This window comes from Vigna umbellata, chromosome 4, assembly GCF_029865625.1.
Source record: "Vigna umbellata cultivar VRB3 chromosome 4, Vumbellata_1.0, whole genome shotgun sequence".
Taxonomy (NCBI): Eukaryota; Viridiplantae; Streptophyta; class Magnoliopsida; order Fabales; family Fabaceae; genus Vigna; species Vigna umbellata.
In genome coordinates this window covers 50,644,598-50,660,714 of record NC_142168.1, presented here as the reverse complement: position 1 = coordinate 50,660,714, position 16,117 = coordinate 50,644,598, and the positions used below count along the sequence as shown (strand labels likewise).

The 16,117-nt window shown below is 30.2% G+C and overlaps 2 protein-coding genes across 5 annotated transcripts; both read left to right on the top strand.

Moving 5' to 3' along the window:
- The first annotated feature begins 987 nt into the window (after window positions 1-987).
- On the top strand, window positions 988-9,583 carry LOC148200510 (uncharacterized). Of its 4 annotated transcripts, XR_015786320.1 has the most exons (16): window positions 988-1,044; window positions 3,245-3,328; window positions 3,864-3,947; window positions 5,086-5,287; window positions 5,455-5,552; window positions 6,320-6,406; window positions 6,494-6,632; window positions 6,823-7,068; window positions 7,447-7,586; window positions 7,686-7,880; window positions 8,029-8,119; window positions 8,212-8,359; window positions 8,616-8,726; window positions 8,822-8,921; window positions 9,114-9,244; window positions 9,342-9,583. XR_015786320.1 is itself a non-coding variant. In XM_088114502.1 (15 exons), exons 3-15 carry the CDS (start codon window positions 3,892-3,894, stop codon window positions 9,154-9,156), a joined length of 1,647 nt encoding a protein of 548 aa, XP_087970628.1. In that variant the 5' UTR covers window positions 988-1,044; window positions 3,245-3,328; window positions 3,864-3,891; the 3' UTR covers window positions 9,157-9,583. The 4 variants fall into 4 exon arrangements, 3 of the variants coding, with proteins under 3 accessions (XP_087970628.1, XP_087970627.1, XP_087970629.1); XM_088114502.1 differs by having other exon boundaries at window positions 8,212-8,350; window positions 9,114-9,583; XM_088114501.1 differs by having other exon boundaries at window positions 9,114-9,583.
- Window positions 9,584-12,924: 3,341 nt separating this feature from the next.
- LOC124840920 (uncharacterized) lies at window positions 12,925-16,117 on the top strand. Its single transcript, XM_088112134.1, has 8 exons — window positions 12,925-13,185; window positions 13,604-13,716; window positions 14,126-14,202; window positions 14,660-14,746; window positions 14,834-14,972; window positions 15,162-15,349; window positions 15,724-15,841; window positions 15,940-16,117. Exons 1-6 carry the CDS (start codon window positions 13,029-13,031, stop codon window positions 15,324-15,326), a joined length of 738 nt encoding a protein of 245 aa, XP_087968260.1. The 5' UTR covers window positions 12,925-13,028; the 3' UTR covers window positions 15,327-15,349; window positions 15,724-15,841; window positions 15,940-16,117.

Genomic DNA, 16,117 nt, shown 5'->3' with positions numbered 1-16,117 from the left:
GGTACTGTCAGCACTTATATATACATATTTTTTAAATATTTATAAATTTTTTAAATATTAAAAATATTAATTAAAGGGATAAAATTGATAAAATAAAATTTGTATATAATTATTGATGTAATTATAGATAGAATAATTTTATTTATTGAAATAAAAATATTATATGTAATATTGTGTAAATATTTTTAAAATTTTAAAAAAATAATTACTAAAATAATAAAAGAGTAAATAAATAATTCTTTTATAATGAATAGTTATTTGAATTAAAAAAAATAGTTACAATAGATTTATTTATTATAATTGGTTATTTAAATTTTAAAAATAATAATTAAGAGAGTAAAATTATAAAAGGAATCACCAAAAAAATATATCCTATTTATATAGATATAAAGTTATTGATAATCAATATTTTTTTAAGACATTGTTTTTTAGTTTTTTAAAATATTAGAGAGAATTTTAGTATGATGGTAAATGCACACCCGATAAATAGAAAATAAAAAAATCATCACTTGAAAGTATTATAATATTTTATAGCAAAATTTAATATATTTCATCTGTCTCCTTATTGTAAAGTTCTCTCATTTATAATATAATTAAATACAGTCATGAAAGAACCCAAAGAATAAAAAATGGATAGAAGAAAAAAAGTATAACTTTTATTTTTAAAAAATGTTTTGTATATAACAGTTTTCAATTAAAAAATTGGTATATAATTTTTAATTTTACAAAGTTTATGTAAAACAATAATATATTCATTTGTATTCATTCGGGTACTTTCAGTATAATTATGGAAACCTGTTACCAAATATAATAAAGTTCTGTATGATAACAATTCTTTGAGAGAAGAAGGAAGGAAAGCTGAAGCTATTAACAGAGCAACATCTCTGCAATGTCCGATGATGCGACTGTCCCCTCCGGCCGGTTCTTTATTCTTCACCATTCAACTCGCTCCCGACTCAGCGCTAAAGTCGGTCACTGCTTGTTCATCTGGGTTTCATACTTGTGTCGCATGGTGGTCGCAATCGGTTCATCTTGGTTCCTATGGTATTTGTTTTCACTCATTGAAAACCATATTTCTGTTTCTCTTTTCTCAATATATGAACTGAATCAGACCATACCTATGATGAGTTTGGAAGAAGTAATTTACTGTTAGGGTTTATATTAACTCACTCAAGTTCATAAGATCATGATTGGATTGCTCAACTCAGAATAGTTCATAAAATTGGTAAGAAATTTAGAGCATGCACATAAAAGCTGTAGTTTAATAATAATAGTAATTATGAAAGGTCTATTGGTCTGACCTAATAGGTGTTATTTGTAATTTATGAAAACAAATTATCTAAATTTGATACTGTAAAGACAACTTATACAAAGGTGTTTCCATTTCTGGTAAAAATATTATTTTTTTGGAAATTAGAGTGTTTGCATTTGTGTAAATGTTTGAAACGATTTATAAGTAGGTTAATAAACTATTTTCAGTTTATCTCCTCATAATGAGTTATCAAGACAACTTACACTTAAACTTACATCCCAAGTGTAACACCTTATTTTTAATTTATTTTCAATAATAGAAATAACTTGTTGCAAATGCTTGCATCATAAACACCTATAAGCACTTTGGTGGTGTTTGAATTAAATTCAGTCTTAAATATTTATAATGGAAGAAACCTGTTAAAACGAATTGAGTTTGTCCAATAAAGTCTACTTGTAAACTTCACTTGTTGACAAATTTAAATCAAAAGTCTGATGTAAAAGCTAACAGCACAAGTTATAAGAGAAATGTTTAGAAGTCCCACATTGCATACATCAAGTCTTTCAGTGCAACTTATATGTATGTGGGGGCAACTTCTTTGGTTAATACGAATCTGTTTTAAGATGGAATATTACTTACTCTAGTAGGATTGCCCAGTTTACCAGATATCACTCCCCTGTGGGGATGTGTGTTGTAAAGTCCCATACTGTCTGCTACCTTTGATAGTCCTCCTTAAATAAAACATAGGTTTCAAAACCAGCTAAATATTGTGGTTGAAAGTCTAATTCAAAGGAAGCAGTAGTTTAAAAGAATTCATGCACCTTTGATAGTCGTCCTTAAGACATAGGTTTCAAACTAGCTAAATGTTGTTGTTGAAAGTTTGATTCAAAGGAAGCTGTAGTTTAAAAGAATGAAAAAATGATACTTTGACGCAAATTTTTTACATTCATTTGACACTATCCTTCTTTACTTTTTACTCTATTTTATTTTCTTAAAAGTGTAAAAAATACTCTTTTATGAACATTTTATTCTTATAATGTTTGTCAAATGAATGGAAATGTGTATCATCCTACCATTACTTTGAAAGAATTCACACATTTGGGAGAAGCCAATGGAACACCTGATGTGTTGTCTAAATGTGATTTGGATTTGGAAATTTCCTTAATTTTTTTTATCAGATTTTCTTTCTTTAGCTTTATCAGCTAATACTGTTGGCATTACTTTCTTTTGAAGTAGCTAGTGTACTTCTGGGAAATTGAATTACATAGATTGTATTCATGGTAAGACATTTGATAATGGGTACTGAAACAAATGTTTGATTGTTAGAAAGTTGAAGCGGATGTTCTTGTAATCTTTCATATTCTTGTAAAAAGTTACTCCAAATAGCTTTATTCTTTCTTGTTAGACTGCTTATGTACATCTCTGGTTTGTTGATATATGCTGGATTTATCAAAAGAGGAAATTAATGTAAGTGTCTTAGGGATAACGTGTAATATTTTTCCTTTAATGTGTTATATTATTGCCATTTACAATTTTAAATTAAAGCACTTAAAAATATTCATCTTATTTTATTAAAATCTTACCAAAAAGTAAATCCTTCTCAAAAACAGACTATTGAATGCTGGATAATACTTATTGATAAAAACAAATTATATACACCAGCGACATGCTGTTTTTGTCTTATAGAAGGTTATATAATATAAATTCATTAAGTTTTTTAATTGATTTAGCAAGTTCCAAAGCATATGTTCAAACAAGAGGAGGATATGTGGTTTAACTCTGTTGTTACTTCAAAACTTAATCATGAATGTTATTATCAAAATGTAGTGTAAATGTCATCTAGTATGTTTAAACAGTATGAGACTAGACTATTTGAGTCCTAACAGTTGTTTCATGTTTCTCTTGGTGCATTAATGTTTTGATTGAATGATCGTGTGGGTCACGTACTCTTCGTATTGTTTATATCCTGTCATTGTGCCATCTGTTTTGCAGTATGCAAAACTCATGCCATCATGCTTCACATATTCAAATGCTCAAAGCTTGTGGGAAACATGTGCAACTCCAATTCTTAAACAGGTAATCTCATTGTAGATTAATTCTTACCGTCATTGTTGGTTTCAATTTAAATTACTCATAATGTGTTATCTAAAATGGTCACATTTGGATGTATAGTCTAAAAGGCTCAGTGGTTGAATTGTGTGCTATGCACGAGTCAAACCGATATGAAATGTCAATTAACCTCAGTTGCAGGATTTTAACAAGATTAAACATGTTTGTTAATTGTTTCTGCCACATTATCTTTTTTATTCTGAACTAATATATTGGTTAAACAAAACTTGTAGTACAGAGTTCATTTTTGTGTAGTGTCCATGGATCATGCTAAAATTGTCAACAACATATAGGTGTACATACCAAGCAAATAGTTCATTCCTATAAATAGTCATTTTATACATTCAATATCAAGTTCATCCATACTTTTCAATTTGTTTTGTTTTCTATTAACATTAGTTCAAGTTTTCCCTCTAATCATTCCATTCTACCCGCTGCTTGTGTGTCGAACCTCGGTGGCTTTGAACATTAAATCTATCATGTGTTGTCTGTGATTTTACAGGTGAAGAGTGATTTTACCAGATATTGCTATGGAGATGAGCAGCATTTGGATGAGACATGAAAACAAATATTCTTATATGACCATGTATGTTATTTGAATTAGTGAATAGTCAATTAGGTGCTTTTATTTTTTGTATATTATTACTCCATTTTCATACTTTTAGGAAATACATAAAACATAAAAGTAACATTTATTTCTCTCTGTTCTCTGCTTGTGTTTGAAATGAAACACAACACAGTACTTGAACCAATTTGCTACTTAAATTTAGGGTGATTTGGTTCTGAACATGGTCAAAACTGAATCCTTCTTAATACATAATGATATATTTGTCATTAACCAACCATAAAATAAACTTAAACTATTATGGGATTGCATGTGAATCTTTTTTCATACTACAGACTCTTAACAATCTTCATCCACACTGGCAGCATTAGCTAGACCATTAGATTGCCACTGCATGAACTTGTTGATAATGGAATTTAAACATTCTTCTAAAGTAGCCTGTGATATGTTCTTCAGTTTTGAGACATCATTTTGTCTGTCTTGCTTCACTGTTGAGGAATACGAATAGAAGTTCTCCTGTTCTACAATTGATCCTTGTCGAAGTATGATTGTCAAATTTGCATTAGTTAACCAATCAATTGTACTATTACTCATTAGTAATTTTTCTAATTTTAATTTAAACAAAAAATTAGTAAATTAGTAGAATAGGATGCATAACTTATTTTGCTGGTTCATCTCTTCCCTTGTGCACACACTATCACCTCTCTCTGTATTGTTAGCTCTTTTAATCACGTTATGTTCCCTGGTCTTTTTTTATTCATTTGTTACTATTTATTTAATTTAAAACTCCATTTATGTTCATTTGGAGGTATATCATGGACTTTACCTCATCTTAAGCTTATAACTTCTATTCTTATCCTTAGCATTTATACCTCTTTTTCAAGCTTCTTTTTGTGTTGTCTCAGCATTTGAGATTCTACTAAATACTTTTGTATTGTCTCAGGCTTTTTTGGGATCACAGTCTGTGTTGGTTTTGGAATCTAAAGCTATGGCTAATTTCCATTGTAATTCACTTGGCATTTAGTAGACTACTTTTAGTAAATTAGAATAACATCTTCAGAAAATTGTTCAGATTTAGCTTTAATACATTTATAGGTTGATAAAAAAAATCAATATATTCATTGCCGCAATTAATAAAGTTTTTTTTAACTATATATAGAGAGAGACGGAAGGACACTCTCAAAATTCCAAACCAGCCGTCCTTCCTTTGCTACTCCCTTCAACTCAGCATTCAAAGAGAGAATTCCTTTCTCCTACTCAAAATGGACGTGAGATTATCTTCTGCTCAGACTAAGAACTCCGAGGATGTTGTGGCCAGTCCTCCCCTTCAAATTGGTGGAACTGGAAAATCTTGTCATCAAGTATTTTATTAATTCTCTTTTTTACTTATGTGATGTCTAATTTTTGATGTTGCATGTTGGAGTGTGGTGATTTTTTTTTTATTACACTTTGTTGTTCAGTTTGTTTCTTGATTTTGTGGTACATTTGGATGATAACACATTTGTTTTGTTGGTTTTCGACTGTGAAGTGCCGGCAAAAGAAGGAGAATTTTGCTGCAACCTGCAAGAACTTAAAGAAAGGGAAGAATTGTCCAATTAAGTACTGCCACAAGTGCCTCTTGACTAGGTCAGTTCAGCATTAGAAACCTTGAGTTTTTTTTTTTATTTTTTATTTTAGATGTTTGTATTTTTCATAGAAGTGTGATATGCTTGGCACCACTGTTGAGGAAGAAATCTCAAGTAGGTTACTGCTATATTCCTTCCTATCATATGCAGCATAGCAAAGATATATATGAAGATATGGGAACAGTGGAAGGGCATAGAGGAGCTCAAGGTCTTGTTTTTGGTCATGTTTATGGGAAAACCTTTTTTAATTTGCAACACCATACAAAGATCCATTGTTTTGCAAGAGTATACAAAGAAATATCAAAAATATATTGTCTTGTACCAGGTCGCTGGTATCCCTCATGAGATACTATATCTTGTGAGAACAGGGTAGGACCATGAAACAGTTGTTGTCTATAGTGGTTCTGCTTACCTTGAGTAAGATTGTTTATTATGCTGGATACCTGTGTCCTTGTAAGGAAAAAAGACAACACATTTTGGTGGTTTTTGTGTGTTTCAACTATAGATGCAAAGCAATGGAATTTGGGACACACGTCCAATGCAAGGAACAACTTAAATTTTCCTAAAAACTATGACTAATATTGTTTTTGTAAATGTGAAATGTTCCAAATTTGGGGTCCAAACATTCTATACATTTAGAAGGAATTAGGCTCTGATTGTCAGCTGAGATATCCTTGGTACAAAATGAAAGAATCGGAAGTATAACAATACAATACTTGTATATATGTATATGTTTTCTCCAATGACGATTTTCCTGTGGTAAATTAGGTATGGAGAGAACGCTGAAGAGGTTGAACAGTTGGCTAATTGGACATGTCCGAAGTGTCGAGGCATTTGCAACTGTAGTCTTTGCCAGTGGGTTTCTTTTTGATGTTTTCTATTTGCTTTTTGAGTTGGTAGTGTATCCATGAGTTCATTCTGATAAAGGAGTTATGTTTGTAGAAAGCGACGAGGTGAACAGCCTACTGGTCCCCTGTATCGTAGTGCCAAGGAATCTGGCTTTAAGTCAGTTGCAGAAATGCTTGCAATGAAGAAGAATTTAGAAACATCAAATCCATTAAATGAGGGTAATCTGATAAAGGTATGCTATTTTTCTACCTGTCCCCTTTGCTAATTCTCTTGTGGTTGACAGATTTGGTTGAAAAGGATCCCTTGTTTAACTGTGCGAATTCATGATAAGTTAATGATGATATGAGTGAATGTGTTTATATTTCAATTTATGATAAACTTTTCATGAGATGGTTCGTGTTCTTTTTTGTTATTTCTTGCAGGAGCCTGAAGTATTTCTCTCAGGGGAACTTGGAAATGAAAATTTTTCAGATGCAAATGTCACTGCAGTTTGCACCAAAGATGATGGTGGTGAGAATTTTGGAATGAACTTAGAGAGCAAAGCAATTGCAGAGGAAATTCTTTTGCCACCCGGCATGGAGTTAAAAGAAATATTTGGCATCGAGTTACCACCCAAAGAGGTTGGGAATGCGTTGCAGATTTTAGAGTTTTGCAGAGTGTTTGGAAAGGTATGGTTTCGTGTTAACAAATTTTCCTGATGGTTTTTCTAATTAATTGCATTTAATAGTTCCCTGATTGAATAATCACGATCGGCAAATTCCTTTAATGCTATAAGGGGATGTTACCAAATTGGAACTAATTATTTCTGTCAATATCACGCAACTTGAAAGTCAAATTTTAGATGATTTTGCAGTTGGTCATTTAATTGAACGTTTTGACCATGAATGATATTCCCTTCTGTTACATTAAATTATATACCCTAGAAAAAATGGTATTATTGTTCAAGCTTAATTCTTGCTTTATAGTTATGGTGTTGCAATGCAACCATTCATAATATATTAATCAAGTGTTTCTTCACTGTTATTCCTGTGTGTAATTTTAATCAGGCTCTTGATCTCGAGGAAGGAGAAGCTAAAGCCATTTTTAAAGAATTGATCAGTGAAGAAAGTATGGATGAACATAATTCCTCACTGATTCAATTTCACATTAGATTGTTGGAATTGATTGTAAGCAATTCGAAAAAAGAGTGAGTTATCCCTTACAACTCTTATTTGGAGTTTTCTCAGTGATTAAACTTTTTTGAGATGCTTGAATTAAAGTTTCCATATGGATTATTTTGGTGTAGGTCTCCATCCTTCTCAACCAAGAATGAAACTAATTCATGGTTGAAACATTTAGAGGATTTGATTATGCAATCATATCATCTAAATGATTTTCCTGTGGATTGGTTTCAAGAAGGCATCAGTGGATACTATAAATTGGATTTGTGTAAAAAGTTTAAACTGATGACTCTTCTTTGTGACGAAGCTTTGAACACTCAGTAAGTACTGTTAAAAAAATGTTCCATTTTGTGTATTCTTCTTTTGTTTTATTACTTTCACCACTTCATCTTTCTTTTCTTTTTTTTTTTTTACTTTTGTTGTCTTAATATCAATTAAAGTGGTGGGAAACTTGCTTAATATGTCCAGAAAACTAAGGAGTTATATTCAGGACGAAAATTCAAGGCATGCAAAAGTAGCGAAAGAAACAAAACTTAAGATTGCTGCAGCTAAAGAAAAGGTAATATAAAACAAGGTCTTATGATGTTCTTTGTATATGGATTATCCTTGCTGTTACAGTTCATAATAATTCTGTGTGTATGATATGTACAGATAAAGTGTCTTGGACAAAAGTTGCAGAATGAGAATGCCAAAGTGTCCTCCATTCCAGGGGAGGAGCATGATGCTCATATAAAGATAAGAACTGAGGTTGACGAAGCACACATTGAGATGTTAAGGTTAAAGAGCACAGGTGAAAAATGTATGTCATGATTAATTGTTTCTTAATAGATGTTAAGGTTAAACATCTAGGTAGGTCTTGGTTTAATAAAGAAATAAATGTTGTTAATGTGGTAAAAACAGAAAACAGAGTCTGTGTAGGTAATTTTGTTTCTTAAATAAATTAACGCACTTAACTAGGTCAAAATGGAAAGTTTGGATACATATTGTTTTATATGTTACTAGTTTTAATGTTTATGCTATTGTAAGGGTTGACAATTGTTTTTCTTATGTTAAAGACAAAAGTGGATGTGATGCTACGAGAATCAATCCAGAGTTTGTGGACAACAATGGGATGACATTTTGGAAGTTACAAAGTTACAATGACGAATCGGTTCTTCTGCTGCAAGGTAATTCTCAAAATTTATGAGCTCAATTTGTCTGATTGATGATACCATTTTGACTAGGGAATTAGCAAGTTTTCTAAAAGAAAGCATCAATGCAGATATGAAGATACAAGATGAAACTGCTACTTTACCTGAAGAAAGCTGGTTTGTTTACGGTCTTCCAGAGAAGGACGAGATTGATAAATATATATCTTCAAGGTGAGTTGTTTTCTTAAACTTGAGTGAATTGTTGTTGTGATTTCAGATACTTTACATCATATTTGAAATTGAATTGCTTATATTTTGTCAATGAACATGATGGTGAATTTTTAATGTCCTATTCGGATGTTTTTATTTGTAGACTAAGCCACAGCTATTGAATCACATATTTCTTTTCTACCTTGGTTGCAGGGCTAAAAGACTTAAGAGTCTCAATTCTCAAAAAAGTTTGTAGGAGTTTATGTTTAATGTTAATTGTTCTTAATAGCATAATGCTGGCAAAAACCCTCATTCCATATGGGTCTTCTTTCAGTGGAGTAATGGTATTGTATTAATGATGAGACTCTTGTAAATTTATCTACTAATAATAATATTTTGTTAAGATTCTTTTTGACATGATATCATTTTTTATTTTTGTAGGTTTCGGTGGAAATCTCCTTTGTTTTTGGACTCAAGGGACCTTCATTATTGTAATCATTGTATATAATTTTTTTGTATTTTATTTTAGTGGAATACGAAATGAAATGATTTTTTTTGTAATTTAATTACTATTTACAGTTGTATTTTTTTATTTAACTAGTTAGATGTACAATGATATATTCATTGAAAAGTGATAATGTATTCTGAATATTTCTAATACTAACAATAAGAAGAATTCTAGATATTTTGTCTTGATCAAATGTTAGCAATATACGACTTAGTGTTACTATTTTCCATAACCATATAATCCATTATTAGAAGTATGTAGCAATATACCTTTTTTATGATTTTTATTTTAAATAAGTGAGTTCAAATATAAGCAAATTTAATAAAATAGATCTCTTCTGTTAGAAATTTATCATATACTTCATTTTTAATATAAGCACTGTGTCTCCGATCATTTAAGGAAAAAAAATAGTGGATACATAATTTAAAAGAAATTGAAATGTTCATATTTATGTTTTATTACATCTTTGGACAGTTATGAGCAAAGCTGTCTGCAATATCAGGTGGAAGCACTGTGTCTCCGATCACAGCAGGTTTATCTTTTCAATGAATCTTGTTTTTGTTGAAACGTTTTCTTTTTGCCTCTTTTTTGAACCAATGAGCTCAACAGGGACCATGGGCTATCAAACAATTTTGCTTGATATTTGTATTTCTGCAGAATGATTAGCTTTTCAATAAATATTGATTTCTTTGAAAACTGTTTTTCTTTGCCTCTTTTCTGAACCAATAGGATGAATATGAAAGAAAGGTAGTAGACGAAACCTCTCTGCAATTTCTAGGGTTTTTTCTATTGCCAACTGTATTCATCTTTTTCAATAGCATCTTTTTTTCATTGAAAACTGCATTTTTTCTGAACCAATAAAAGAACAACCAATTTACTGCTCTGCGTTTATAATAAAACTTCAATGGCATCTTTTTCTTTGAAAACTGTATTTTTTTCTGAACCAATAATAAAAAAGAACAACCAATTTACTGCTGTGTTTCTACTTTAAATGTGCATATCGATATTGCTTCCTTCTATAAATTAATATTAATTCTCGTAAATGTAATAATAGAAGAAGATAAATAATTTATTATCCTCTCATCAATGAACAGTAAAGATGCCATAAATAAGAAATTGATTCAATAATTCAAGACAACCATTTTAATTAATATACAAAAACTAAGTTTCAAAAGTAATTGATTCAATAATTATTACTCTTTCAAAACTAGTTGTAACATGAGTTTAAGTAACAATTATCATCCAATGGTATTACATAGTAATCACATCATATGAGTTGGTTTGACAATTATAAATAATTAGAGAAGGAAATGAAACAAACAATTATGCATAAAACGAAAATAACAAATCTCAAAGGGATAACAACTATGCAAGCTTTTTTATATAATAGTTGATGTCCATAACAACATGTTATGTCCAGCAAATGAATCATGAAAAATTGAATGTTTTGGGATATACTTATATAACAATGAAAATTCATAACACCGAGGTTGATGGTTGGGGAGATACTTGTGAAAGGAGAAAAACTACATAACATCCTTGAGGAAAACTACAACTAGTTGCCAATGACATCTAACATCGACTTATTGTTTATGATGTCAATAAGCTTGTGTAATACACTAAGAGAATTGTTCACAGATAAAATATTCTTCTTTAATTTAAATTTTTTCTCTCAATACGAGTATACCAAGGGGTCAGATGTAGAACCAATCAAACTCTTTCACAAATCTCAAACTTGTACAATTATTTTGTCTCTTTTAAATTTCTCATTTCCACTTACACTTTGCATATGTTTTAACAGAAAGAATTTTCAACTAAACTCTCACAAGTCATTTAAATGATGTCGGCCAAGCATGCCATGAACAAAGTTCCTTCATCTTTTTAAATAAAATTATGATGTAGAGTCTTGAAAAAATAAAGTAAAATTATGGGAGGGATCAGCTCAACCATGAAACATCCCAACTTTTAATAAAGTTAAGGAATTTTAAATTCATTGAAGTTATAAGAGGGATCATCTTAGTGAATGAAGCTTCCTTACCTAAACTTTTAATTCAATTAAGTTCTGGGAGAGATCATCTCGAATAATAAAGTTTCCCTACCCAAACCTTTAATTCAATATAATTATTGGAGAGATCATCTTATTTGATGAAGGTTCCTTACCCAAACTTTGAATTCATGAAGTTATGGAAGGGATAATATTAGTCGATGAACCTTCCTTATCCAAACTTTTAATTTAATGAAGTTATGGGAGGGATCATCCCGATGACGAAGCTTCCTTATCATGTTTAACTAGAGTGAACAAATGTGAGTAGAATAATTATAACATAATCACATGATAAAATATTGTGTTATTAATTAGATGTCTTATTAAAACCTCTTTAGAACAACAGACACATATAAAAAAGAGTGCATCACAAATATATACAACAAGATTAACTATAATACAATTTTAAACGTGATGCATTCCAAGTTATAGATATAACAATTCCATACAAATAATTCTTTAAGTTTCACCTTATATCTTCCAAACTTCTTCTTATACAATAAATTATAAGAGATTAAATGTTATTTATTTTCAATTATTAGATTGAAATTAATTTTTTTTAAGGAAGTATAATTTTTCATATCACAAAATCATATATTTCATTCACATTCTCTTATTTAAATATATTAATGAAAAAGTAAACAAAAAGTATATAAAAATGGATGAAAAAGTAACAGAAAACCATCCCATGTTTAAAATTATGATTTCAAAATATTTTTGGAAATTACAATTTTTACTATCTATTCGTTCATTTGTATTTATTTTCATTACTGTATACCTATTATAAATAAGAGAAATTACACTATAAGTCTCATGTTTTCTTTACTAGAGTGTGTATAATGAAACAAATTTTAATAATTAAAAAGATTTAAAATTAACCTCTTACAATATATATTGTACTTTTTAATTATATTAGAATCTATCTATTATGATTTTTCAAAATGAAAAGTTTAAAACATTAGAAATAAATGTTCAAAATAATGATTTAAAAAATTTAATAACAATATAAATTATATAAAACATAATAAATAAAATGGAACAATATCTCCTTAAGGAGCTACTCTATTAAACGAGACATCGGTGCTGTATAATTAAATTAATTGATTACCTAAGAAAATAAAATAAAGAATAATTATACATAAATATATATTCTCTACTAACCGTTAAATATTATAATATAAAACATACATTTTTTAATACTTTATTGATATTTAGAAGAGTAAAATAATGATTTAAAAAAAAATAATATGAGATAAAATATATTAACAATATAAAATATATAAAACATGATAAATAAAATGGATAATATCTCAGTAAGCTGTACTTTATTGGACTGGACATCGGTGTATAAAAAATAAAATGGACATCACGTGGTATGTCATTAAGGAGGCACCCTATTGGACGGGACATCGGTGCATGGCTGTATAATTATGGAAGCATTTTATTGGAGGACACATCGGTGATAACATTTCTCTGCAATGGCTGTATAAAGATGGAAACCTCTTACCAATAATAATAAATATAAATTTCTGTGTGATAACAAGGAAAAAGCTATTACCAGAAAAACATCTCTGCAATGTTCAATGAAGCTACTGTCTCCTCAGGTCATCGATTCTTTACTCTTTACCATCAACTCGCTCCCAACTCAGCACTGAACTCGGTCACTGCTTTTTCATCTAAGGTTCATATTTGTGCTGAATGGTGGTGGCAATGGGTTCAGCTTGCTTCCAATGGTATTTGTTTTCTCTCTTTCTAAATCATATTTTTGTTCTCTTTTCTCAACATATGTTACTTTGTGCATTGAAGTTTTGATTGAATGGTCCCGTGGATGTTTTCTTTTCTTATTTTAGATGTTTGTATTTTTTATAAAAGTGTGATATACTTAGCACCACTGTTAAAAGAAGAAATCTCAACTAGATTTAGTGCTATTGTCCCACTAATCATACGCATCATATCAAAGATATATATATATATATATATATGTGTGTGAGAGAGAAAAGTGGAAGGCATAGAGGAGCTCAAGGCCTTTTTTTTTGTCATGTCTATGGCAAAGCCTTTTTTTTTTTAATTTGCAACATCATCCAAAGATCCATTGTTTTGCAAGAATTAATATATAAAGAAATCACACAAAAATATCTTGTTTTCTGTCAGGTACTCTATATCAAAGTGCCAAAGGATATGATTTTAAGTCAGCTGCAGAAATGTTTGCAATTAAGAAGACTTCAGAAACATTAAATCTATCAAACAAAAGTGGTAAGAAAAAGGTATGTTATTTTTCTAACTTCTGATAAGGTAATGATGATGTGAGTGAAAAATCCTTGCAGCTTTTAAACTTTTGGGAGTATTCAGAAAGCTATGGTTTCATGTTAAGAATATTTTCCCATTTCTTTTATTAATTACATTTAATAGTTGACTGATTGAACAATTACATTGGGCAAATTCCTTACATGCTATAAAGGATATTACAAAATTTGAAACTACTTATTTCTATCAATGTCATGCAACTTAGTCAAATTTTACATTATTTTACAGCTAGCCATGAATGATATTCTCCTTCAGTTACATTAAATTATATATTCTATAAAAAATGATATTATTGTTCAAGCTTAATTCTTACTTTACAATTTTTTAATTCTTCCAACACATTTGTTTTGTTGGTTTTCTACTGTGAAGTTTGCTGCAATCCGCAAGAACATAAAGAAAGGAAAGAATTGTCCGATTAAGTACTGCCACAGGTGCCTCTTGACTAGGTCAGCATCATAAATCTCGGGTTTTTTTTATTTATTTTAGATGTTTGTATTTTTCATACAAGTGTGATATGCTTAGTACCACGGCTGAGAAAGAAATCTCCAGTAGGTTACTCCTATTTATGATACCTGTGGCCTTCTACAGACAAAAAGATGACAACACATTTTGTTGGGTTTTGTGTATTTCGACTATAGTTACAAAGCAATGGAATTTTGGACACACTTCCAATACAAGGAACAACTTAAAATTTTCTAAATACTATGACTAATATTGTTTTTGTAAATGTGAAATGTTCCAAATGAGGGCTCCAAACATGCTATACATTTAGAAGGAATTAGGCTCTGATTGTCAGCTGAGATATCCTTGCTACAAAATCAAAGAATAAGAGAGTATAACAATACAATACTTGTTATATATGTATATGTTTTCTCTAATGACGATTTTCCTATGGTGAATTAGGTACGGGGAGAATGCTGAAGAGGTCGCACAGTTGGCTAATTGGACATGCCCGAAGTGTCGAGGCATTTGCAACTGTAGTCTTTGCCAGTGGGTTTCTTTTCGATTTTTTCTATTTGCTTTTTGAGTTGGTATTGTATCCATAAGTTCATTTTGACAAAGGAGTTATGTTTGTAGAAAGCGACGAGGTGAACAACCTACTGGTCCCCTATATTGTAGTGCCAAGGAATCTGGCTTTAAGTCAGTTGCAGAAATGCTTGCAATGAAGAAGAATTTAGAAACATCAAATCCAATAAACAAGGGTAATCTGATAAAGGTATGCTATTTTTCTACATGTCCCTTTTGCTAAATCTCTTGTGGTTGACAAATTTGGTTGAAAAGGATCTCTTGTTCAACTGTTCAAATTTATGATAAGTTAATGATGATATGAGTGAATCGTTTATATTTCAATTTATGATAAACTTTTCATGAGATGGTTCGTGTTCTTTTTTGTTATTTCTTGCAGGAGCCTGAAGCATTTCTCCTAGGGAAACTTGGAAATGAAAATTTTTCAGATGCAAATGTCACTGAAGTTTGCACCAAAGATGATGGTGGTGAGAATTTTGGAATGAACTCAGTGCCAAAACAATTGCAAAGGAAAAAGAGGTTCAGAATGCGTTGCAGATTTTAGAGTTTTGCAGAGTGTTTGGAAAGGTATGATTTCATGTTAACAAATTTTCCTGATGTTTTTTTCTAATTAATTGCATTTAATAGTTCACTGATTGAATAATCACAATCGGCAAATTCCTTTAATGCTATAGAGGGATGTTACCAAATTGGAACTAATTATTTCTATCAATATCATGCAACTTGAAAGTCAAGTTTTAGATGATTTTGCATTTGGTCATTTAATTGAACGTTTTGACCATGAAGGATATTTCCTTCTGTTACATTAAATTATATGCCCTTGAAAAAGTGGTATTATTGTTCCAGCTTACTTCTTGCTTTATAGTTATGGTGCTGCAGCCATTCATAATATATTTGTCAAGTATTTATTCACTGTTGTTCTTGTGTGTAATTATAATCAGGCTCTTGATCTCAAGAAAGGAGAAGCTGAAGCCATTTTTAAAGAATTGATAAGTAAAGAATGTATATGGATGAACACATTAGATTGTTGGCATTGATCGTAAACAGTTCGAAAAAAGAGTGGGTTATCCTTACAACTCTTGTTTGAAGTTTTCTTAGTGATTAAATTTTTTTGAGATGCTTGAATTAAAGTTTCCATATGAATGATTTTGGTGTAGGTCTCCATCCTTATCAACCAAGAAAGAAACTGATTCATGGTTGAAACGTTTAGAGGATTTGATTATGCAATCATATCACTTTCTAAATGATTTCTCTTCGGATTGGTTATAAATGTGATACTATAAATTTGGATTTGTCTAAGAAGTTTAAACTTTGGGACGAAGCTTTGAACACTGA